Source organism: Triticum dicoccoides, chromosome 5B (assembly GCF_002162155.2).
Source record: "Triticum dicoccoides isolate Atlit2015 ecotype Zavitan chromosome 5B, WEW_v2.0, whole genome shotgun sequence".
Taxonomy (NCBI): domain Eukaryota; kingdom Viridiplantae; phylum Streptophyta; class Magnoliopsida; order Poales; family Poaceae; genus Triticum; species Triticum dicoccoides.
In genome coordinates, this window is record NC_041389.1 from 318,719,796 (window position 1) to 318,743,277 (window position 23,482).

General features: G+C 47.6%; 1 protein-coding gene across 1 annotated transcript; it reads left to right on the forward strand.

The window, feature by feature from the left end:
- The first annotated feature begins 21,007 nt into the window (after positions 1 to 21,007).
- Positions 21,008 to 21,806, forward strand: LOC119305449 (E3 ubiquitin-protein ligase SIRP1-like). The gene has a single exon (XM_037581960.1). It carries the CDS (start codon positions 21,017 to 21,019, stop codon positions 21,656 to 21,658), a length of 642 nt encoding a protein of 213 aa, XP_037437857.1. The 5' UTR covers positions 21,008 to 21,016; the 3' UTR covers positions 21,659 to 21,806.
- Positions 21,807 to 23,482: the final 1,676 nt, after the last annotated feature.

The following is a 23,482-nucleotide window of genomic DNA, read 5'->3' on the forward strand; positions in this document are numbered from 1 at the left end:
GAAGTTTGTTCCTCAATAAGAGAAGTATGATCCTACTTCCTTCAAGGGGACACAAGCTCAAGATGATCTTCCACCACAAGACCACAAGCTAAAAGGCAAGGACAAGCTTTAAGAAGATATTGATGCATTTGAAGATGCTCCAAAGTCCTTGGTCAAGTGGGTTCCCAAGACTACATCGAGCTCTACTTCATCAAGTACATCTACAACTCCAAGGATTACCATCAAGATGATGTGGATCCCAAAGAAGAAGAACTAGAGAGTTCTTGAGGGTGACTCCGCCAACATACCTCACTCATATTCATCTTGGCAAGGACAAGTGCAAACAACTTCCACATCTTGCACTAGTTCAAGGAGTCACAAACCCTCTTGTTGGTAAGACAAGGGACAAGGTAATCTAATGCTTTCTTGGACGTCATCACGTGTATGCTTCACTCTATGTCTATAGATATCCTTGTTTGTTCCTTGTGGGACTAACCCATCTAGGTATTGAAAGTACAACTCACTCCAATGGATTGCTTCAAATGATCTACATCAACAATGAGCATCCACATCTTCAACATCTACATGAAGTCATCATCGACAAAACCCAAGATAGTTCATCCCTCTTAGGGTGGATATCACATCTAGGGGGAGCTTTACTCTAAGAATTGAGCTAAAGCAACTCTAATGGTGTGAACACAACAATGCTTTATTTAAAAGTGGTAACCCCACTTATGCTTAAACGATGAGTATGACCAATGATCAAATGTTCTCATTTGACTCCTAAGTCAATATACTCATATATAGATGACCTAGTCATCACCAATTGCTTGATAGATGCTAGAGTGATTGTGCATGCTTTGCCACATATTTCATTTGCCATTTTATTGTGTGAGCATGTTGGTTGCATACTTTTCTCATTGGAGGACATCCATTTGTTTCTTTGATTGTTTGGCTTTTCTTCTTTTGTCAAATGGATGGACAAGAATGCCTAAGAACTTCCTCTACCTATCTATGATTTTCTCTTCTCGAACTCTTTTCATGCTACATCACAAAGTTTGATCTAAGTCAAATGCAAACCCTCTGGGTGAGGACCACTCGGAGTCCCGATTTGTCATAGACTTAAAACTTCCAAAACCTCTTTGTGTATTTTGGTCTGACCGATTCATCCATTTCGGTCACACTAAGTTCATTGGGTTGATCAAGTTTTCAATTTCGGTGCAACCGATTAGAACTTTTTGGTCTTATCGAGTTGCAGTAACTGCTTGCGATTCTGCATCTCGGTGCCACCGAGTTGTTCCACTCGGTCACACCGACAGTGCCAGGATATATATACCGACGGGTCAAATTTTGGAAATTCCTCCAAAACCTCTTCGCCCCCGCGTGTCCTGCTTTGCCGCCTCGGGTCTCCGGATCGTCTTCTCATTGCCAGTGACCTCCCGCCACTGGTCTCCGTCGTCGTCAACGGAAATCCTCCCCTCCGTTGCCTCTGTAGCAAGCTCATCGCCAAGTTAGGGTATGATCTCAACACTTTATGCTTTCTTTTAACTCCGATCCCTAGAAAAAAGGCAATGCCATGTTTCTTTCCAAGTATGAGATTGATCCATCCACAGAAAACATCCTTTAGATTAGATTTGATTTGAAAATTTAGGGTTAGGTTTCCGTCGGACTCATCTCAGACCGACCGAATTGTAGAAATCGGTCTCATCGATTTGGCTTAGGCCATTGCACATGTGATTTTCGGTCTGACCGAAAGTTGCAAATCGGTGTGCCCTAGATCAGGACTTTGTGAAACCCTAGCAAACTCGGAGTCACGGAACTGTGTCTCGGTCTGACCGATTCCACTAGTTTAGACTCCAAAGTTGCTACGGTGTCACCGAGTTTTACAAATCGGTAGCTCGAAATGCTTCCTGTAGAAAACTAAAACTAAGTTTTGACTCATTCTTTTTGCAAAAACTGTGCACTTTGTGATGCTCATCTACTCTATCTCATCTACAACTATTCACAGAGTCAACTCTCAGTTTGCTGTGCAGGCTGTCTGATCAAAGTGATAGTCAGAACAAGTCAGAGGAGCAGATGGACTTGAGTGAGGGCACTAGTCCCTCTGGAAGCTATGATGAAGGTAGCAGGAACACACCAAGTAACCTGCGTAAGGCACAGACTAGGCAGAGGAAGAAGAAAACTTCAGACTCTGGGGATCAGGACTTTGAGATTGAAGAAGTTAGCTCAAATAAGAAGGTGCTAAAGAAGGAATATGCTGATGCTACTTCTACTAAACCAGGACAGCACAAGAAAGCACCTGCCAGGAGAGTCCAATGTCTAAGGCCAGGGGATCAACTCAAGAGACTATGGTCTTTACACTTGAGCCAAGAAAAGGTGAAGAGGGCAAGAAAAGGGTCGGGAAAACTACTGATAGAGTGCTTGGAAATCCATCTATGAGGAGAGACTCTGCTAGTGAGGAGGAAGAGGAAGAAGAGGATGCTACACCAGCACCTCCTGCTAAGTCACAAAAGCTGATGGGGGATGCCATCAAGTCTGGGGCTGCTCCTTCAAAGCCCAAGACAACCCCCAAAGCTCCAGCTCAAGCCTCAAAGACAACACCTAAGAGAAGCACTAGGAACATCCCAGCTGCAGAGAAGAACAAGGCCCCAGTGCCTGAAGTTGAAGAAGATGCTGAAGCCTAAGTGCTTAGGAAGCTCAAGCCAAAAATTCCAGACCATGATGAAAATCATCCAGTGGCTGAGAATATGAAAGAAAGGAAAGATGCAGGTCTCAGATTGTGGAGACAAGCTGATCCATATGCAGTGAGGAGAAGGACAGCTGTGGACTATAGGTTCCACACCAAAGAACAGCAAGATTTTTATGAAACGGTGTTGCTTGACAAGAAGCCCATTGTCAGTGACATGAAGTGGGTTGATTGGAAGTATATTGATGAGAATGAAGACCATTTCCCAGGAGTGCATGAGAGCTTCAAGCTCAATGGTGTTGACAAATTTATGGGTCAAAAATTGACCAAATGGAATGATGAGCTCATAGTGTAGGTTTACTCTACAACTCATTTCTATCCAGATGGAAAGATAGTGTGGATGACTGAAGGAACAAGGTACCAGTCTACAATGGATGAGTGGGCAAAGCTCATCAAAGCACCCAAGGAGCATGAGAAAGACATTGATGTCTATGCTGAGAAAAAGAAAGACCACAACTCCATGGCAAATATGTACAAGGAAATACCTGACAAAGCTTTGGAGACTCACAAGCTAGGGTCAGTGTACTACTTGATGTATGGTTTGGCCACTATGAACACTATATTGAGGCACACCTTGTTTCCCAAATTAGGAGATCAAAGGATGATCAAAGGCCATTCCATCAATCTACTTCAGATGTTTGATTTGCCACAGAAATTCAAAGTCATGAGTCTGATTGTTGAGATAATCAAGAGGACAGCTACTAACCAGAAAAGGTCATGTGGGTATGCTCCACACATACAAATGCTGATCAACTCCAAGATGCCCAAGGGAGTGTACTTGTTGGACAAAGAGCATCTGCCTTTGCAACCTGACTTTGAGAACAACACTATTGTCATGACAGCCGAAGATCCAACTTCCCTAAAGGCTCGGGAAAAGAGTCAGAAAGCCAAAGCAAAGAAGGCAGCAAAGATGCCCAGTGCCGAAGATCCAACTTTCCTCAAGTCAAAGCAAGACCAGCTTGGTATCTGATTAGAGCAACCTCGAGAATTGAGAAAGGACTGGCCACCCTAACTCAGAACCAGGAGAGCTTGGAGAGGATCATTGAAACCAAATTCTATGATCTTGACTTGAAGGTGACTGAAATTCAGACAGCGGTTGAAGAGCTCCAGGAAGAAGCACAAGAGAGGAAGGTAAAAGCAACTACACAGGTGTTTCACGGAGTGCCTAGGGCACAGAGGTCTGTAGCAGTGCCAGTGCCAGATACAAGAGCAACAGCTTCAGCACCTGCAACCACAGCTCTAGTTGCCCCTCCAATGGCAACTCCACCAGCTTCGTCCTTAGAGTCATCTCAACACCTCCTCCTGAAGATCAAGCCTAGAGAGTCGCATAGCACTATGCATTTTCAAGCTTTTTGGTAACTTGTTGCCAAAGGGGGAGAAAGTGTATACATCATAGGCTTCGGAGAGAGAGAGATTTGCTTCTTTTGCTACTCTTTTGCTTTGCTTGCTTGTGTGAGATACTTTATGTCTATGTGTGAGATACTTTGTATGGTCATGTGCTTGATCATATTATGCTTAATGCCTGTGCTTGAATGATGACGTTATCTATCTCTTATGTATGATCATTCACTTTGCCTTGGTGATGAGTGCTTGTTCTTATTTTCTATCATTTTGAGCGCTCCACCAAGATGTATGTGACATGGAAGAGTAACTCATGATCCTATTTATTTGTGCATTTGCATTCAAAAGCAAATTTAAATAATGCACAAATTTAGGGGGAGCTCTTGCTTATCACATACTTCTCAAAGCGATGATGTATTTCATTCTTATTATCATTTGTCGAAGCTTTGATCTATATGTTGTCATCAATTACCAAAAAGGGGGAGATTGAAAGTGCAACTAATCCCTGGGTGGTTTTGGTAATTATTAACAACATATAGCTCATTGAACTAATGCTCTTTCAAGATGATCTTTTCAGAGAGTTCAATGATTGGCATGGCACGGACTAGAGATGTGGACCCCTCAAAATGCTAAGGACACATATTGGCACCAAGCTCAAGACTCTACATTTTTTATTTAAATGATCCAAGATCACATTGAGTCATTAGGGAAGCCAATACTATTAAAAGGGGATGAGGTGTTGCTTAAAGGCTTACTTGCTCAAAATTCTTAGTGATATGCTCCAAAACCCTCAACCACTTTCTGATTTCCACATATGTCCTAAACCTAAAAGTCAAATTCGGCGCCACCGATTTGATCTATCCGGCGCCAGTGAGTTTCATTTCACATAGCCACTGCCACAAACCCTAGTCACTTTGGTTTCACCGATAGGGATCTCGGTCTCACCGAGATGGGATTGCAAACTCACTGTTTCCTTTTTGTAACATTTCGGTCCCACCTAAATGAGCGAATCGGTCCCAGCGAATATGCAATGCAAACTCCCTATTTCCTTTTTGTAACACTTCAGTCTTACCGAAGTGAGCGAATCGGTCCCACCGAGTTTGCCTGACCAACTCTCTATGTGCCTATTGCTGAAATCGGTCCCACCGAGTTTATGTGATCGGTCACACCGAGAATACGTTATGCCCTAACCCTAGCATATTGGTCCCACCGAGATGACTGTGTCGGTCCCACCGAAAAGCCTAACGTTCATATTTTAACCTAAATCGGTCTGACCGAGTTTTACCATTCGGTCTCACCGAGTTTGGGAATCTGTGTGTAACGGTTAGATTTTGTGTGGAGGCTATATATACCCCTCCACCCATTCTTAATTTGTGGAGAGAGCCATAAGAACGTGCCTACACTTCCAACATTCATTTTCTAAGAGAGAGAACCACCTACTCATGTGTTGATACCAAGATATTCCATTCCAACCATGAGAACCTTGATCTCTAGCCTTCCTTGTCATGGAATTGTCACGTCAGATGTCCTAGTGAAAGGACTTAGTCGTGGAGCCATCGCAACTAGGAAGCTTAAAGCGGTTAAAACAGGACAAAGGACACGGGAATTTATACTGGTTTGGCCCCTTGCAGTGAAGGTAATGGCTTAATCTAGTTTGAGGTGGGATTGCTTATGTCTCGATTACCAGGGAGCGAATCCGCTTGACCTAGCTCTCGATCTGATGTTACCTGCCCTGAACCGCCGCCGGGTCGTCCCTTTATATACAGAGATCGACGCCCAACGGCTCTCAGCGTCCCAGCCGGCTCATAAACAGTGTCTGGCTCGGTCTCTGTCTATTCCTGCCTTACAATACAAGTTACATACATATGGCGGTTTATCTCTACGGGCCTTGAATCGCCTTTGGGCTTTGGGCCCTTAACTGAACCGCCATCTTCAAGTGTCGTCTTGGGCTTCATCTCTTGAATCGTCATAGGTATAACCCGGCCCCTCCTGGGCGGGTCATACCTAATAGTTATATCCCCAACATTAGGCCCCAGATTGATTTGAACTGGTTCATGTCAATCTTAAACACTTTAGAAAAATCCTCTGCTCTTCATTGTGCGAGAGTATATAACCCGCCATGACGTCATCTTCTGGATTTACGATAACCCGCCATGACATCATCTGTCATTAATTCACACTTTGTCCAACATATCTCAACGGATCCTTATCTTAACGACCATCCCGAGAATCGAGGCGCCCTAGTAGCTGGATAACCATATTTTCGGCCTCCTCGTTTTTCGCGCCCACTTATCAGTCTTCCCTTATAAATAGGCATGTTTGGTCTTTCTTCATTCTCCCCCTTTCCAGCGTCTTCTTCCTCTCGCAACCTTCTGCCGCTCGAGCTCCATTGCCGCCGCAGAGCACCTCGTCCTTGTCAACCTCGCCGCTGGATCAACCTGAGTTGGACCAGAATACGCCGGCGCCCCACCACAGTTGAGTCTGCACCTGTAAGTGCTTCTTCTTTAGCGCGTTAGATCGCATTAGGGTTCTTGACCATTCATCGTGTTCTTCATGGTTTCTCCGTAGTTCCTCCACCGTAGCCTCTTTTGATCCAAAAGAAATATAGAACTTATGCGGTGGTTGTTTTGCCTCCACTTTTGATACCAGTGGATCCCCTTTCTCTGAAAAGAGATCTCACTATAACTTACGAACTCATCTGCACGGGCTTTTTAGGTCTAGATTAATTTCCTTTTTCTGAGCATCCATTGATCCGAAATAATGACTACAATCTGTGGAACTTGTTTATGTAACACTTAGCCGAATATCTGTGTTTTGATAGATCCACCTAGCCATGGCGGCTGAAATCACCTGCTTATATTGCAATGCTCAATAAATAACACCAACCACTCATGGTGGCTTAAATAACTTGACTGCTCATGGCAGTTTAAATAACCTGACATATTTTAGCCATATACCATTAGGCCCCTTCATAAGCCGCCATTCTGAACATGTACTGTATTCCTCCGGCTTAAATTTGAACCGGCCATTTTTACTCTTTGTTAGGCTTCCTTCTCCAGAATGCCGCCCAAAACAAGCACTTCGTGCAACTGGGTCAAATCCATCGTCACGGATAGTACCCTTGATGACTTTGTGAAAACCGGCTATCTGCCAAAGAAGGAAGTCATGTCATACCGTGCTCCTGGCCCAACAGAGGAAAAGCCTCAGCCCAAAGAGGGGGAAGTCATCGTCTTTACTGACCACATGAATCGGGCATTTTCACCACCTGGCTCAAAGTTCTTCAGAGATGTCTTGCACTTTTTTGACTTCCGTCCTCAAGACATCGGACCCAACTCCGTGTCTAATATTTGAAACTTTCAAGTGTTCTGTGAGGTGTATCTTGGAGAAGAACCCAACTTGCTACTCTTCGAATTATTTGAACCGCCAGAATGAATGTGCCAACGGACCTAGATTGGAGCTCGGCGGGGTCCCAATCCAACGACGGAGAGACGCCATTTTTCCTTATGCAAATCCACCAAGTCACCCCAAAGACTGGAACTAGACATGGTTCTACTGCCAAGATACTTCTCCGCCTGATGAGAATCCTCTGCCCGGCTTTCGTCCCCTGCGCCTCGAGTCTAATCATCCTCTTCCAGACAAGTTCTCAGTTGTGGATCGCCAGAAAATCGCCCCCACCATGGCTAAAGTCAAAGCTCTTTTGGGGAACGGCTTAAATGGTATTGACTTGGTCCAGGTTTGGGTTGCCTGGCGGATCGTTCCATTGAGTCGCCGCTCCGGTTTGATGTGCACCTACACAGGCGAGAAGAATGACCCTCTGCAGCACAACCCTGACGATTTACCTGACGACGTCATTGATGATATGACAAAGTCACTCTTGAATGAAAGCCTAGCAGATTGTGGCAAGGTGGGCTTAAGCCCCTCCTACAAAGCTAACCCGGCTCCAACGGTAAGCTGTCAAAGAGTAAATTACCTTCATCCTTGATGTTTTGTCTGTACTCAAACCTTTGCTGATTTTCACAGGCTGACGACAAATTTTGGAAGACAAAGTATGATCATGAGGCTGCGATGGGAGCCAGGAAGGCCAACAGAGCCGCCAGGAAATCCGCCGCCAAGAAGAAAGGTAAGAAGGCTAGCGCCTCTGACTTGCTTCAGTTAGAAGATTCCTCTGAGTCGAAGGTAGCTATTGACTCTCTTGGCTCCTTTTTTAACCACCTTATTGACACTGATTATCATCAGGATGACACAGGAACGAGTCGCAGAGTAGATGAAGAGGTAAATATTATTTCCTCCAACTCCAAGCCTTTGCCAAGACAGAAAATCCGAAGAGTACCCGGAAAATAAGATTTTCACATCCCTTAGCTTATCAGGATCCTCAATTTCTTTTGAAGCAACAGATTCATGAGAGCCGGAGGCAGACCCAGACCAGCAAAGACGCGGAGCTCTCCTCCGGCTTACCAAATACACCAAGGAAGCGACTGAACGAGGTCACTCCGACTTAAATCCTTTTTATCCTTTGGCGGGTCTCACTCGTCGACCACTGAACTCTTCTGATTCCAATTATCAGGAAACTTCACCTTCCTCCGGTGACTCAATCCAGTCCAACCTGCCGGCTTTTAAGACCGCTCCAGGGTAATGATGATTTACTTATCGTGTATTCACTTCAGTTCTTTATATCTGTACTAACCTTGTTGATTTTATGTAGCGGAAAAGCCAAGCCCAGCAAAAGGGTGAAGAAGAACAAGCCGGCCGAAAAGTCGACCGACAACGAGCCGGAATTCCAATCGGCCGCACCTGAGGCCTCTGTTCCTTAGTTGCCGCTTGAACCGGCTCATGACAGACAATGCCAACCGCTGACCCGCCTACTGATCAAGCCGCCGACGGCTCTGTAAACCCTGAAGCTTCTAGCCCGGCCAAGACAGACGACCCACAAGATGCTGATGTTGAAATTGCCAAGACCAGCTACACTGAACCGGGAAGACCTACTATGCTAGCCAAGTGTTTTGCCAAGGAGGAGCACTTGGAACGTCGTAAGGTCAGATTTTATGTTGCTGATTATACTCACATGAGCATTGGGGAAGTTTTTTCTGGCTATCTTAGCCAAGTGCACATCATCCATGACCTCAAAGTTAATATGGTGAAGCAAATGCACCAGAAATTTGAGGTATCAACTCTTCCCTTTACTGAATTATCCTTACTATGCTAGCCCCCAAGTATATTGCTTATGACGAATATGTTGTAGACTTAGAACAAACGTATAAGCATCAGTAATATCCTTTGGTCCAACCTGTAAAAATTCGGCTTAATCCGTAGTCCCCAAGGGCCGGTTTAATCAACATGAATAAGCCGGTCCTTCACCTGCTTGTGTAGAATATAGTACTTGTGTAGTTTTAATAGCAATATGCATTAGCCCCCAAGTGCCAAGTACTCTTGCTTGCAAAGTGCTTGGGACTTACTCTCATGAACCGCCACTTAGATAGAACTTTCGGTAGACATTAGCCCCCAAGTGCCAAGTGTTGTTGCTTGCAAAAGGCTTGGGACTTGATACTGCATGCTAATATTCATGATTTTGACCTGATATCTGTACAGGCTACCACTACTCAACTTCAAACAGAGCAATCTGAATTGAAGAACCGCCTGGAGTCACAAGAGACTGAAACCCAAAGAGCAAATTCCAAATTTGAATTCAGTGTATCTGAACAAGAGAAATTGAAAGCCGATTTTTAAGTTGAGAAAAAGGCCTGGGCTGAGGAAAAGATTGCCTTGACCCAACGAGCTAACAAAGCAGAGGCGGCTCTTGAAGAGGTGACCAATGAATTGTCCGGCTTAAAACGCCGTGTGTCTCAGATGGTCGCAGCAATCTTTGGTAAGTCGCCCTACAAGTGTCAAATATTGACTCCTTCTGATGATCATATGAATTGTCGTTAACTCACCTAATATTGCTATGCAGGCCCCAGGAGCACAAATCTTAACCAAGACATGTTGATAAAGCTGAAGGCGGTTTACACGCTCGTGGAACAACTTTACACTGGATCTCAGCGTGCCTTAGCCACGGTTGCCCTGTCAAATGAAGTTCCCACACTCCTGGTGGATGTGCTAAAGAAGCTTTCTATGCTGCCCCAGCGATTCAATGAATTAAGGCGATCGTCTACAAGAGCTGGAGCCGTGGTTGCCTTAAGTCGGGCCAAAGCTTGGCTACCAGAATTAGACCTGGCCGACATCGCCAATCGGTATCCAAGCCTTAAGGAGGATGGCACATCATTTGAACAGGAGGACTTCGCTGCTTGTGTGAAGGAAATACGCCCTGTGGCCACCCTGATTGCTGATGAGGCGGACCTCACCAAGTACCATCTGGGTTATGACGTGGGGAATCAGAGGATGTCGACGCCGCGTTATAAAGTGACGAGCTTGATCCCCCCAATCCGTAAGCATACCTTTGCCCCTGAAGTTGACCCGGCTGGGCTAATTGATGATGAAGCTGAATTTGAAGCTTTGAATGGCATTGACTTGTCATCATCAACCTTCCAGGACAGGGAACAGGACGAAAGAGTGGAGAGGGTTGATCCGGAAGCTCCAGGCCAACAAGAGAATTGATCCGCCGGTCAGCTCATATTTGTAGCCTTTTGAAAACAATTGAATCATTTGGACTCGGGGAGTCATGTAATAGAGTAGAAATGACTTTGCTCTGTCGTGCCATCGTGCGCATTTTTGGTGCTCAACATTGTTAAGTCGCCATCTTATATTCACCCTTATTATACTTATCATCTGTTTTCCTTATGCATAAGGAAGTTCTTAAACTGTCCTGCACACAGAAATAGATCACAAGAACCCTTAGCGGCTTACCGCAGGGCGGGTCATAATATCCAATAATATGGAAAAAAGGAGTCACAGATAAGTCTGTTATGAATCATAGCTTTGAAACACAACTATAATATCATACCTGTGATATTGAACTTGCACTGCCGGTTTATGTGACCTAAACAATAAGGGTGATAACCCAATCTTTAGAAGCCAATGCTTCCAAATGCTTGATGGTTGTCATATGTTGGCGGCTTATCATCCAAAGCCAAGCCGGGTTAAATATAAACCATGTATATATGCCTTAGATCTGAACCAAAAAAGTCTCAAGACAAAACCAAAGATTATTTTCAAAAAAACTTAAGCCAAACAGAGAAAAAAATCTAGGCTTCTAATTCGAATACGATCAGTAAACCATACCAAAAGGGGTTAAGCTAAGATTCGAATACGATCATGAAGCCCCTAGTGGTTTTGGCGTTGCGCCGATCAAGAGGGTACCGACATCTATGTTCTCTTTGGTTCGGATACGACCTATGTTTGAACAGGAAGCCGCCTAATGACCTTGAGAGTTTTTTAACAACTCTGATTCGAATACGATCAAAGTCGGACCTAAAAGGGGTTAAGCTATGATTCGAATACGATCAAGAAGTCCCTAGTAGGTTTGGCATTGTGTCGATCAGAAGGGTACCGACAACTATGTTCTCTTTGGTTTGAATACGACCTATGTTTGAACAAGAAGCCCCCTAGTGATCATGAGGTTCAATGGCTAGATTCGAATACGATCATGAGCCGGACAAAGAGGGTTTAGCTAGATTCGAATACGATCAGCCCCCAATTAATCATTGGAATTATGATGATGAAAACGTATGATCATTGAGGATGAAAAGGACAGAGGTCCTGCTTTATTACTTATCATAATATATACATCATCAAAAATATGTACATCATGAGAGCCGGTGGCTCAAGTGTTGTAAGGCCGAAGATGAGTGATATTCCACGACCGTCGGGTCTCCTCCTCCGACTTACGTGAGTATTTGTGCTCTCGAACATCGATAAGGTAGTATGACCCGTTGTTCAAGTTCTAGCTGACCACAAAGGGCCCTTCCCGAGGTGGGGATAACTTGTGTGCATCAGTTTGATCCTGGATGAGCCGGAGCACCAAATCACCTTCTTGAAAGGTTCTGGATTTAACCCGGCGGCTGTGGTAATGGCGCAGGTCCTGCTGGTAAATTGCCGACCGGCTGCCGCCAAGTTACGCTTTTCATCTAACAGGTCGAGTGTATCCTGACGCGCTTGTTTATTATCAGTCTCAACGTAAGCCACCATGTGGGGTGAGTCATGACGAATGTCACTAGGGAGAACCGCCTCGGCTCCGTAAACCATGAAAAAAGGTGTATAACCCGTAGACCTATTAGGGGTAGTATTGATGATCCATATCACAGAGGGTAACTCCTCCACCCAACAACCCGGCGTTCATTACAAAGGAACCATAAGTTGGGGCTTGATGCCTTTCAAGATTTCTTGATTGGCTCTTTTAGCTTGACCATTGGATTGGGGGTGAGCTACTGATGAAACGTCAAGCCGAATATGCTCACGTTGACAAAATTCCTCCATGCCATCCTTGGACAGATTAGTACCATCATCAGTTATAATGCTGTGTGGAAAGCCAAAACAAAATATCACCTTTTTCATGAATTGGACCGCTATGGCTGCATCACACTTACTAACTACCTCTGCCTCAACCCACTTTGTGAATTTGTCAACCGCCACCAAGAGGTGGGTCTTTTTATCTTTGGACCTTTTGAAAGGCCCAACCATGTCAAGTCCCCAGACTGCAAACGGCCAAGTAATTGGAATCATCCTCAACTCTTGAGCCGGCACATGAGCTCGTCTTGAGAATTTCTGACAACCATCACATTTACTGACCAGATCCTCCACATCAGCATGAGCCGTTAGCCAATAAAATCCATGACGAAAAGCTTTGGCCACAAGGGACTTTGAACTGGCATGATGGCCATAATCTCCTTCATGAATCTCACGAAGAATTTCTTGACCTTGAAGGGTTATGCAGAATATCCAAAAAAGTGTTAGGTGGCACTGGCTTACGCTGAGATCCTAGCTGGCTTAAGGCATCAGCTGCCTCATTCTTTCTGCGATCGATGTGTTCCACTTGATAACCCTTGAAGTGTCCGGCAATGGCATCAACTTCACGGTGATAAGCCCCCATGAGGGGATCCTTGGAATCCCACTTGCCTGAGACATGTTGAGACACCAAATCTGAGTCGCCGAAGCACCTTACTCGGCTTAAACTCATCTCCTTAGCCATCCGAAGACCATGAAGCAAGGCCTCATACTCAGCTACATTGTTAGTACAAGGAAACATCAACCTTAGCACATCACAAAATTTGCCACCTCGAAGGGAAGCTAAAACAACTCCAGCCCCTGAGCCCTCCAATTGCCTGGACCCATCAAAGTGAATAGTCCAATACGTGTTGTCCGGCTTCTCTTCAGGCATCTGTAGCTCTGTCCAATCGTTGATGAAGTCCACCAGTTCATGAGACTTGATAGCAGTGCATGGCACATACTTTAAACCATGAGGCCCAAGCTCAATGGCCCACTTGGCGACTCATCCTGTGGCTTCTCTGTTTTGAATGATATCTCCTAAAGGAGCAGAACTGACCACAGTGATGGGATGACCCAGAAAATACTGCTTAAGCTTCCGGCTAGCCATGAACACCCCATAAATAAGCTTCTGCCAATGCGGATATCTCAGCTTGGACTCAATAAGCACCTCGTTGATGTTGTAAACCGGCCGCTGAACCAGATATTCTTTGCCGGCCTCCTTGCGCTCCACCACAATGGCCACATTGATAGCACGTGTGTTAGCAGCCACATATAACAATAATGGCTCCTTATCAATAGGAGCAGCAAGAACCGGTGGCTTAGCTAGCTGCCTCTTCAAATCCTCAAAGGCAGCACTAGCAACATCACTACAGACAAAGTCATATGTTTTCTTCATCATCTGATACAGCGGTATGGCCTTCTGACCTAACCAGCTTATGAACTGGCTTAAGGCAGCAATATGACCCTCCAAACGCTGAACATCATTGACACATGCTGGTTTACCAAAGAGGTGATGGCCTTGATCTTCTCCGGGTTAGCATCAATGCCTCTTTTAGAAACCAGAAAACCCAAAAGCTTGCCTGCTAGCACATCAAAAACGCACTTGGTCGGGTTAAGCATCATCTTGTAGACCCGGATATTATCAAAGGTTTCCTTCAAATCATCTATCAAGGTCTCCTTCTCTCTAGACTTCACCACAATGTCGTCCACATAAGCATGAACATTGCGCCCAGTATGATTGTCAAGACAGTTCTGCACACATCGCTGATAAGTCTCCTGGGCACTCTTAAGCCCGAAATGCGTGGACACGTAGCAGAAGGCTCTAAAAGGAGTAATAAAAGTCGTCTTCTCCTGGTCCTTAACTGCCATCTTGATCTGATGATAACCAGAATAAGCATCCAAAAAGCTCAAACGCGCACAATCCACCGTAGCATCAATCATTTGATCAATACGAGGAAGATCAAAAGGATCAGCCACAAATCTTGTTTAAGTCCGTGTAATCCACACACATACGCCAGGTGTCGTTCTTTTTAAGCACTAGCACCGGGTTAGCCAACCACTCTGGATGAAAGACTTCAACAATGAACCCGGCCGCTAAGAGCTGGGCCACTTCCTCACCAATGGCCTTACGCCTCTCCTCATTGAACCGTCGAAGAAACTGCTTGACCGGCTTAAATTTTGGATCGATATTGAGAGTGTGCTCAGCGAGTTCTCTCGGTACACCCGGCATGTCAGAAGGTTTCCATGCAAAGATGTCCCGATTCTCACGGATGAACTCGATGAGCGTGCTTTCCTATTTGGGATCCAGGTTAGCACTGATACTGAACTGCTTAGATGAGTCGCCCGGAACAAAATCAACAAGCTTGGTGTCGTCGGCTAATTTAAACTTCATCATCGGCTCATGCTCTGTGGTTGGTTTCTTCAAAGACGTCATGTCCGCCGGGTCAACATTATCCTTGTAAAACTTCAACTCCTCTATTGCACAGACAGACTTAGCATAAGCATCATCGCCTTCCTCACATTCCAGGGCTATCTTCCGACTCCCATGCACTGTGATGGTTCCCTTATGACCCGGCATCTTGAGCTGTAGATAAACATAACATGGTCGCGCCATGAACTTTGCATAAGCCGGCCTTCCAAACAGAGCGCCATACGGGCTTTTGATTTTGACCACCTCAAAAGTTAACTTCTCGGCCCTGGAATCGTGCTCATCTCCAAAGGCCACTTCCAGTTCAATCTTACCCACTGGGTACGCCGACTTACCAGGCACCACTCCATGAAAAACAGTGTTGGATGTCTTAAGATTTTTATCAGTCAACCCCATGCGACGGAAAGTCTCATAATAAAGGATGTTGATGATGTTGCCTCCATCCATGAGCACTTTAGTGAATTTATATCCACCAACCTGAGGTGCCACCACTAAGGCCAAGTGACCCGGATTGTCAACCCGGGGAGGGTGATCCTCCCTACTCCACAGAATAGGATGCTCATACCATCTCAAATAACGGGGAACTGCCGGCTCAATAGCGTGCACAACCCTCTTATGAAGTTTCTGGTCTCGTTTGCACAAACTGGTGGTAAACACATGATATTGTCCACTATTCAGCTGCTTCGTATTACTCTGATATCCAGATTGCTGCTGCTGCTGACCCCCCTGGCCAGATTGCTGATTATAACCACCCTGATTACCTTGAGCGCCTTGAAAATTGGAATTAGAACCGCCACCCGGGCCATGAAAACCGCCGCCGCCTGAGCCGTCGCTCGGTCCGTGATTGCTATCAAACATGTTAGAATTCTTGAAAGCCTTCATGATCGTACAATCCTTCCACATGTGAGTGGTTGGTTTTTGCTGAGTACCATGCCTTGGACAGGGCTCATTTAACAACTGCTCGAGAGTGGGACCTGACCTGCCAGACCGAGGAGGTGGCCTCCCCTTACGTTGTTGATTGTTGCCCTGTGCATTGGTGTTAACCACAAACTCCGATCTACCATCAGCCTTATGTTTATTATTGCCTCCTTGATTTGTCGGGTTATGCTGAGGACCCTTGGTGTTGCCACTCTTATTTTCCTTCCCTGCCTTCTCTTCATCAGACTCGGGATCCTTGGTACTATCAGAGTCAGCATATTTGACTAGAGCTGCCATCAGCTGGCCCATGTCATTACGATCGCGCTTGAGCCACCCCAGCTTTTGTTTCAGAGGCTCAAAATGGCAATTTTTTTCCAACATTAAGACTGCAGAGCCGGCATCCATCTTATCAGATGAATGTATTATGGCCTTGACCCGGCGCACCCAATGGGTCGTAGACTCACCCTCCTCTTGCTTGCAATTAGTCAAGTCCATAATTGACATGGGCTGCTTGCAGGTATCTTTAAAGTTTTGAATGAACCGAGCTTTTAACTCTGCCCATGAACCGATGGAATTAGGTGGCAATCCCTTCAACCAAGTGCGGGTCATTCCATCCAGCATCATGGTGAAATACTTGGCCATCGCAGCGTCACTGACTTCCAACAGTTCCATGGCCATCTCGTAGCTTTCAATCCATGCCCCAGGTTGTAAGTCGGCCGTGTAAATGGGCACCTTTCGAGATCCCTTGAAATCCTTGGGCAAACGCTCGTTACGCAGAGCTGGCACCAGACAAGGCACACCTCCAGTCCTAGTGGTCACGCCTGCCTCAATTGAAGTCGTCGGATAAACCGGAAAAGATTGGTAAGCCGCCCGCTGAGCCGCCTGCTAAACTGCCCGCTCAGCCTCTTGATGTATCCTGTTCTGATCAACCAAGTTAGGAACTCCATCACGCGTCGGGTCATGCCTGCACGGCTGGTCACGGCGCCGGGCATTGCTTGAAATGGCTGCTGAATCCATGTGCCTGCTATAACTTGGGCTCTGTCTCGGGCGAGGGGTTAAATGAATCATGTCTCGACTATAAGAGTATGCCTCCTGCTGCGCCAAAGCCGTCTGAAGAAGTTCTCTGACCCTTCATGTTTTAACCGCCGTCGGAGAGTCGCCATCCGCCGGGAGAGCTGCCAATCGTGCCGCCGCAGTGATCATGTTCTCCAGAGGGTTAGAATAATGACCCGGCGGCGTTGGTATATAGTGAGGTGGACTAGTATTCAGACAAGGGGGTTCTGTCACACGTGGCTGAACCAGTGTCCCGGCCCCGGGCGTTGCATCCCATTTTACCTCCGGCGGGTTACTGGGCCCTGCACTAGGTGTGCAGAAGAGGTTTCTAGGATCATAAACCGGAGGCAAACGGGATTGAGCCTTCTGGTGCCTTCTCCTCATGACCTCATTTGACGCGTTCAGATCCATCATAAGCTGAAGAGCCTCTGATTGAATCTGCTGGGCCCTAGCATCCAGAGCTGCCCGCTCTGTGGCCATCCTGACGTCCTCTACTGCTAAGTTTTCCTTGGCTTGTGCTACCTCCTCACGTAGCTATGCCACTTCTGCATCATGTTGAGCTTGATCCGCCCGATTGACCACGACGGTTAACAGAGCTGTCATCTTATCCATCAAATCCATCAGAACCTGAGCCGGTGGGCGCGCAGGGCCTCCTGCCCCGGCTGCCGCCACCGCTGCTAACTCGGAGATCATCGCTTCCACAGCGGTAGAGTTTTGCCTGGGTTGCGTGCCAGCCATGAAGATCCCAACTCTTCTCGGCGGCTCAAAGGGGTCCAGAATACTGCTGCCATCAGAACAGCCCCGAGCCCGCCATCTTGCAATTGATACAACGAATCCGTCTCACCCATGGACGACTCACCATCAGAGTAGATGGCCGTCTCACCGCCAGACATAGATCCTTCAGAAAGTTCCCCTCCATGGATGCATCCCACGAAGGCACGCTTCACACGCGGGCTAAGCTCGGGCGGGTCTTGCGCGCTGAGCCGCCTCGACGATGTCGGTGCAGATGTCCGGCTCAGGGCCCGGCTCGTCGATCTTGCCGATGAAAACGTGGATTCCGCCGAAGGGGACCCGGTACCTGTACTCAATTGAGCCGACGTCGGGGCCCCAACTTGCGTCATCGATGTAGAGCTTGCTGCGACGACTCTTGGTCATCCGGCCCACAGTGTATCCCTTGAGCCCTTCGAAGCTGCCCTTCAAGAACTCAAATCCACCATGCGCTAGCCCACGGTGGGTGCCAACTGTCATGGAATTTTCACGACAGATGTCCTAGTGAAAGGACTTAGTCATGGAGCCATCGCAACTAGGAAGCTTAAAGGGGTGAAAACGGGATAAAGGACACGGGAATTTATACTGGTTTGGCCCCTTGCGGTGAAGGTAATGGCTTAATCCAGTTTGAGGTGAGATTGCTTATGTCTCGATTACCAGGGAGCGAATCCGCTTGACCTAGCTCTCGATCTGATGTTACCTGCCCTGAACCGCCGCCGGGTCGTCCCTTTATATACAGAGGTCGGCGCCCAGCGGCTCTCAGAGTCCCGGCCGGCTCATAAACAGTGTCTGGCTCGGTCTCTGTCTATTCCTACCTTACAATACAAGTTACATACATACGACAGTTTATCTCTACGGGCCTTGAATCACCTTTGGGCTTTGGGCCCTTAACTGAACCGCCATCTTCAAGTGTCGTCTTGGGCTTCATATCTTGAATCGTCATAGGTATAACCCGGCCCCTCCTGGGCGGGTCATACCTAATATTTATCGTCTTTCCACCATAGCCAAATCTGTGTGAGAGAGTTGAGTGTTGGAGAGACTATCATTTGAAGCACAAGAGCAAGGAGTTCATCATAGACACACCATCTATTACCTTTTGGAGAGTGGTATCTCCTAGATTGGTTAGGTGTCACTTGGGAGCCTCCGTCAAGATTGTGGAGTTGAACGAAGGAGTTTGTAAGCGCAAGGAGATCGCCTACTTCGTGAAGATCTACCCTAGTGAGGCAAGTTCTTCGTGGGCGATGGCCATGGTGGGATAGACAAGGTTGCTTCTTCGTGGACCCTTCGTGGGTGGAACCCTCCGTGGACTCGCGCAGCCGTTACCCTTTGTGGGTTGAAGTCTCCATCAACGTGGACGTACGATAGCACCACCTATCGGAACCACGCCAAAAATCTCCGTGTCAACATTACGTTTGCTCCCTCCAAATTCCTCCCATTTACTTTCTTTCAAATTACATGCTTTACTTTCCGTTGCTCATACTCTTTGCATGCTTGCTTGAATTGTATTGTGATTGTTTGACTTGTGCTAAGTTGGTAAAATCTGCCAAAAATTAAAATTGGGAAAAATTTAAGTTTTTCTCAAGTAGTCTAATCACCCCCTATAGACATACTTTCGATCCTACAATGCCGCCTACCACCACCCTCTACTCTGGAAGTGGTACCCGACCACCGTTTGGTCCTCGTGCCCGCGCCGGGCCGACGCGCACGAGGACGCCCGAGTCTGAGGCACGAGCAGCCCGTCACAAAATGGCAACAAGTGATGTAGAGGGCGGCAACGGGGGCGGCGCTGACCGCGCGCCGATCACGAGCGAGCGCGTCGGTCAATCCCGAGGTCGCGCTCCTCGCGTCGGTCCTCCTCCGCTCTCTCAGGATGGCGGAGACGGATGTGGGGCGCCTTCACCGCAAGAATGCCAAGGCACTCCGACTCGACATTGGGTTGTCGAAGCGCGAGGCAAACAAGGAGGCGACGTTGACGGCAAAGGTGGCCCGCCATGCGAAGGAGCGGGATCTGCTGATCCAATGGCTCTAGGGGCAAGCATGCTCGAGGACTCCTACGCGACGGACGGATCCTCCTCCAGCTCCGACGATGACGCACCACCGCCTGCCGACGCCTACATGGAGAAGGGGCATAACCGCGCCGACGACTGGAAGAGGGAGGGGCCGGTGAGGAAATGGTGATTTTTTTCGCCTTTCCCGTTTTATTTAGGTTGTATCTACTCCCTCCGTTCCGATTTACTCGTCGTGGTTTTAGTTTTGAACTAAACCACGACGAGTAAATCGAACCGGAAGGAGTATGTTTTAAGTGTGTAGTGTCCGTCGATTAACTATGGTCCTTTTGTCTGGCGATGAAATAGTGATCCCATGAACTGCGTATTATTGTGTTTATACGTAGCGTTGCATGTGTTGCATGGGTTTGGGTTTTAAATATGAGAGACGCGGATGTGAGAACTAGCATGTGTCGGACGTTTGAGGATCGGATTTGCCAATTCCAATTATGGATGCGCTGATGCGTGATTGTAATCAGTTGGTTGACGTTGAGCAAAAGAGTTTATATGAAGAAAAAAAAGACACGCGGCCTGCCCTCCACGCCCATAGATTGGGTGTGGACTCTCCGTGGGCGCAACCCTCCACGCCCATAGAACCGAGCCGGTGCGGCGGATAACCCTGCCACGCCATCGCCATGGTCACATACACGGACGAGGCCAAGGAGAAGACGAAACGGCACGCTTCCCGTTCCATCATCAAACGTTCTGCCGCAACGCTGTCTTATCTGGTCCGACTATTCTGCGCCCACACCTTATCTCCCTTGACGTCCTAGTCACCGCGCCGTCGACGAACCCACCCAAATCTGATCTGCGCATCTCCACTTTCGCTCGCCTCCTTGTGAAGCGATGCACCCACCAAAATAGAGCTCGTGATGCACCACCACACCACTGATTTGGTTCGAACAATTTACACCTGCAAGGCTGCAACGCTAGAGTAGAGCCAATCGTTTACCCTAGAATCGAGCACGTAGAGTGCGAAAACCTGGAGCTAGAGTAGATTAGAGAATCTGATCGCGTCAGCAGTGAGTGTGTGTTATCCATTCTACTAATAATCTACTACTAATCACGTGAGCGCGGCTAACACCGTCGTCGCACCGTACGTCCCGGCCTAAGCTAACCCGGCCTTGTGTTCCTGGTGGACTCTGTCCAGTCCCAGGTAAGGAAACGTTCCAGGTTACTGCTAAATTATTAGGATAAGATAAGATAAACGCGTGCGCCTAAACAAACAAAGTCGTTAATAGATGACTCTGTGGTTACACACAGGAGCAACAGCTTTCTTCCCTCGATTTAAAACGGATAGGGACAGACGAGTCTCTCCTCATGGTCGTAGCAGGCCATGCCTATTTAATCGCACCCGTCCGCTCTCCCCCATCTCTCTCTCTCTCTCTCTCTCTCTTCTTCTTCTTCTTCTCCTTCTTTCTCTTCAGATCCCCGGAAGCCCCAGACCCAGAGCAACTGACCACCAAGTTCTCGGGCATGGACGACGACGGCGACTGGATCACGGCGAGGTACCTCCTCTCCTCCATCCTCGGCCGGAACCCCCTCGTCGTCGACCACGTCGACGAGGAGTCCTTCCCGGTCGACCACGCCCCCGCCGCCGCCGCCCGCGGCGGGCCGGCGGAGGCGCCGGCGTGGCAGCCGCCGCCGGCCGTGTTCGCGGCGCCGAGCGTGGCCGGCACGGTGTGCGCGGTGTGCACGGAGGAGATCGCGGTGGCGGACCCCGTGGTGCGGCTGCCGTGCGCGCACTGGTACCACGCCGGCTGCATCGCGCCCTGGCTCGGGATCCGGAGCACCTGCCCCATGTGCCGCGCCGAGCTGCCGGCCAGGGAGGAGGCCGGCGAGGCCGGCGCCGGCGTCGGCCGCGAGAAGCCCCCGCGCGCCGAGGCCGGGACCAGCGCCGCCGGCGTGCGGCGTGACGCGTCGTACGGATACGTGGCCGCTGGGGGCGTCCTGTCCGGCTGATGGGCAGGCGAGCGGGGCCGTCGCGTCGTCGTGCGCGCGCCATGGCTTTTGTCTTTTTTTTTTCCTTCGCCGGAGGAGTGGTGCTCGATACCTGTTGTACAAATGAAATGGTTAATTATTAACATGATGTTGATTCTTGAGTGCTTAACTCGTCATTAGCATCTGCTGAATCGAAAAAAGAACAATCAAAAGCACTCGATGATTGTAAAGAGGATAAGGGAAAAAAACTTAGCTGTGAAGTGAGAATCTGATTCCCTGTCGAAGGGTGATGAAGGAATACAATGCCTTTGCCAAAAGCAGCTATCACCATTCTTCCTTGGTCTTTGCTACTTTGCTATTTTAGTGTGAAAGAAGTCATCTTCAAGGTTCAGTTATCAAGAGAGTACAAGATCACGTCTTAGAGCATTTTCAATAAATGACGCGAATCTGGAGATGTAAAATTTACATCTTTAAAAAATACATTTTACATTTAAAAAAGAACGAACTCTAACAGATGATAAATATTAAAGATGTAAAAAGGTAACTCCAATATAGATGATGCAAAGTGAAGATGTAAAATTGGTCGCCAGCCACGCGCCTGTGTACAGCCACATCCCGAAAACAACTTCAAAATTTTCACATGTTCGCAATATCAAATTATTATATAATTCATCAAATCCACAATATCAAAATGAAACACAAATACAACAAAATTATTGCACAATAGAACAAACACGTAATGAAACTAGGCGTTTCTTTCATCATGCCATTTTCAATACTCCATCAAATCCTTTTGAAGTTGATCGTGCATGTCAGAGTCTTTAATTTCATTGTACACCTTCGTGAGACGTCTGATTCGCTCCTATTTTCTCATCGGCATAGCGCGTACGCCCATCAGATCATAGAAGGTGCAATTTAAATCCTGTCTACGCTCATTTTCAACAATCATATTTGGCGACTGATGGGCGCCGGTGCGCTGGCCCAAAGTTTCGGTCGGTCGTGTCGTAGCCGCTGGATACCACTAGCCCTGGCCGTTGGATTTAGCCAAAAAAAAAGAAAGAAAATGTTTGTCTCGGAGATCTTCATCCTCACACATCTCGCGCTCGCACAGCTCCCTGCATCTCGCCGTCTCGTGCGACTCCTCCCGGCGCCGTGCTCGCCTTTCACTCGCGCCGCCCACGCTCGTCCTTGGCCTCGTGCTCGACGGCAACCTGCGCTCGCCGCCGCATCCTTGGCCGCCCGCGCTTACCAGCCATGGCAACTCCGGTGGAGATGGCCGCAACACCCCGTCATTGAGCTAGCGCCGTACCTCGCCGCAATTTGCTGGTCACAAAAAAAATCATGTGTCATAGCAAAAAATTATGCCGGTTCCAACAAAAATCACTTCACCCCTCACCAGTGTTGCCCATCCCCCTCCCTCGCCCTCATGCAGAAACAATGGCGACGACTCCGTGGTCTCAAAGCAAACGGCGGTGGTAGCAAATATAGGCTTTGGTTCTAGCAAACCAAGTAATGATGATAGCAACAAATTCAGAAATCAAACGTCGTTCCAACAAAACAAAGCCTGATGGTAGCAAAAATTTAAGCTTGTTCCAGCAAACCAAAACGCTGGTGGTAGCAAAGATGCAAAGTTGAGGGTTCATTCCAGCAAATCAACAAGCCCATGGTAACAAAAAAAGTTGATGCTCGTTCCAGCAAAATACAATTTGGTGGTAACAAAAATTAATACAAAAAACGCATCTGGCCGTGCTTGTAGCACTCGCCGCCATGGTTCCAGCATCTGTCCGCCATGGTTCCAGCATCTGGCCGCCATGGTTGTAGCACTCGCCGAGCCCTCGTTGCAGC

Excerpts from the sequence above, each read along its gene's own strand:
- LOC119305449 (XM_037581960.1), top strand. The coding sequence starts at position 21,017 with ATGGTCGTAGCAGGCCATGCCTATTTAATCGCACCCGTCCGCTCTCCC.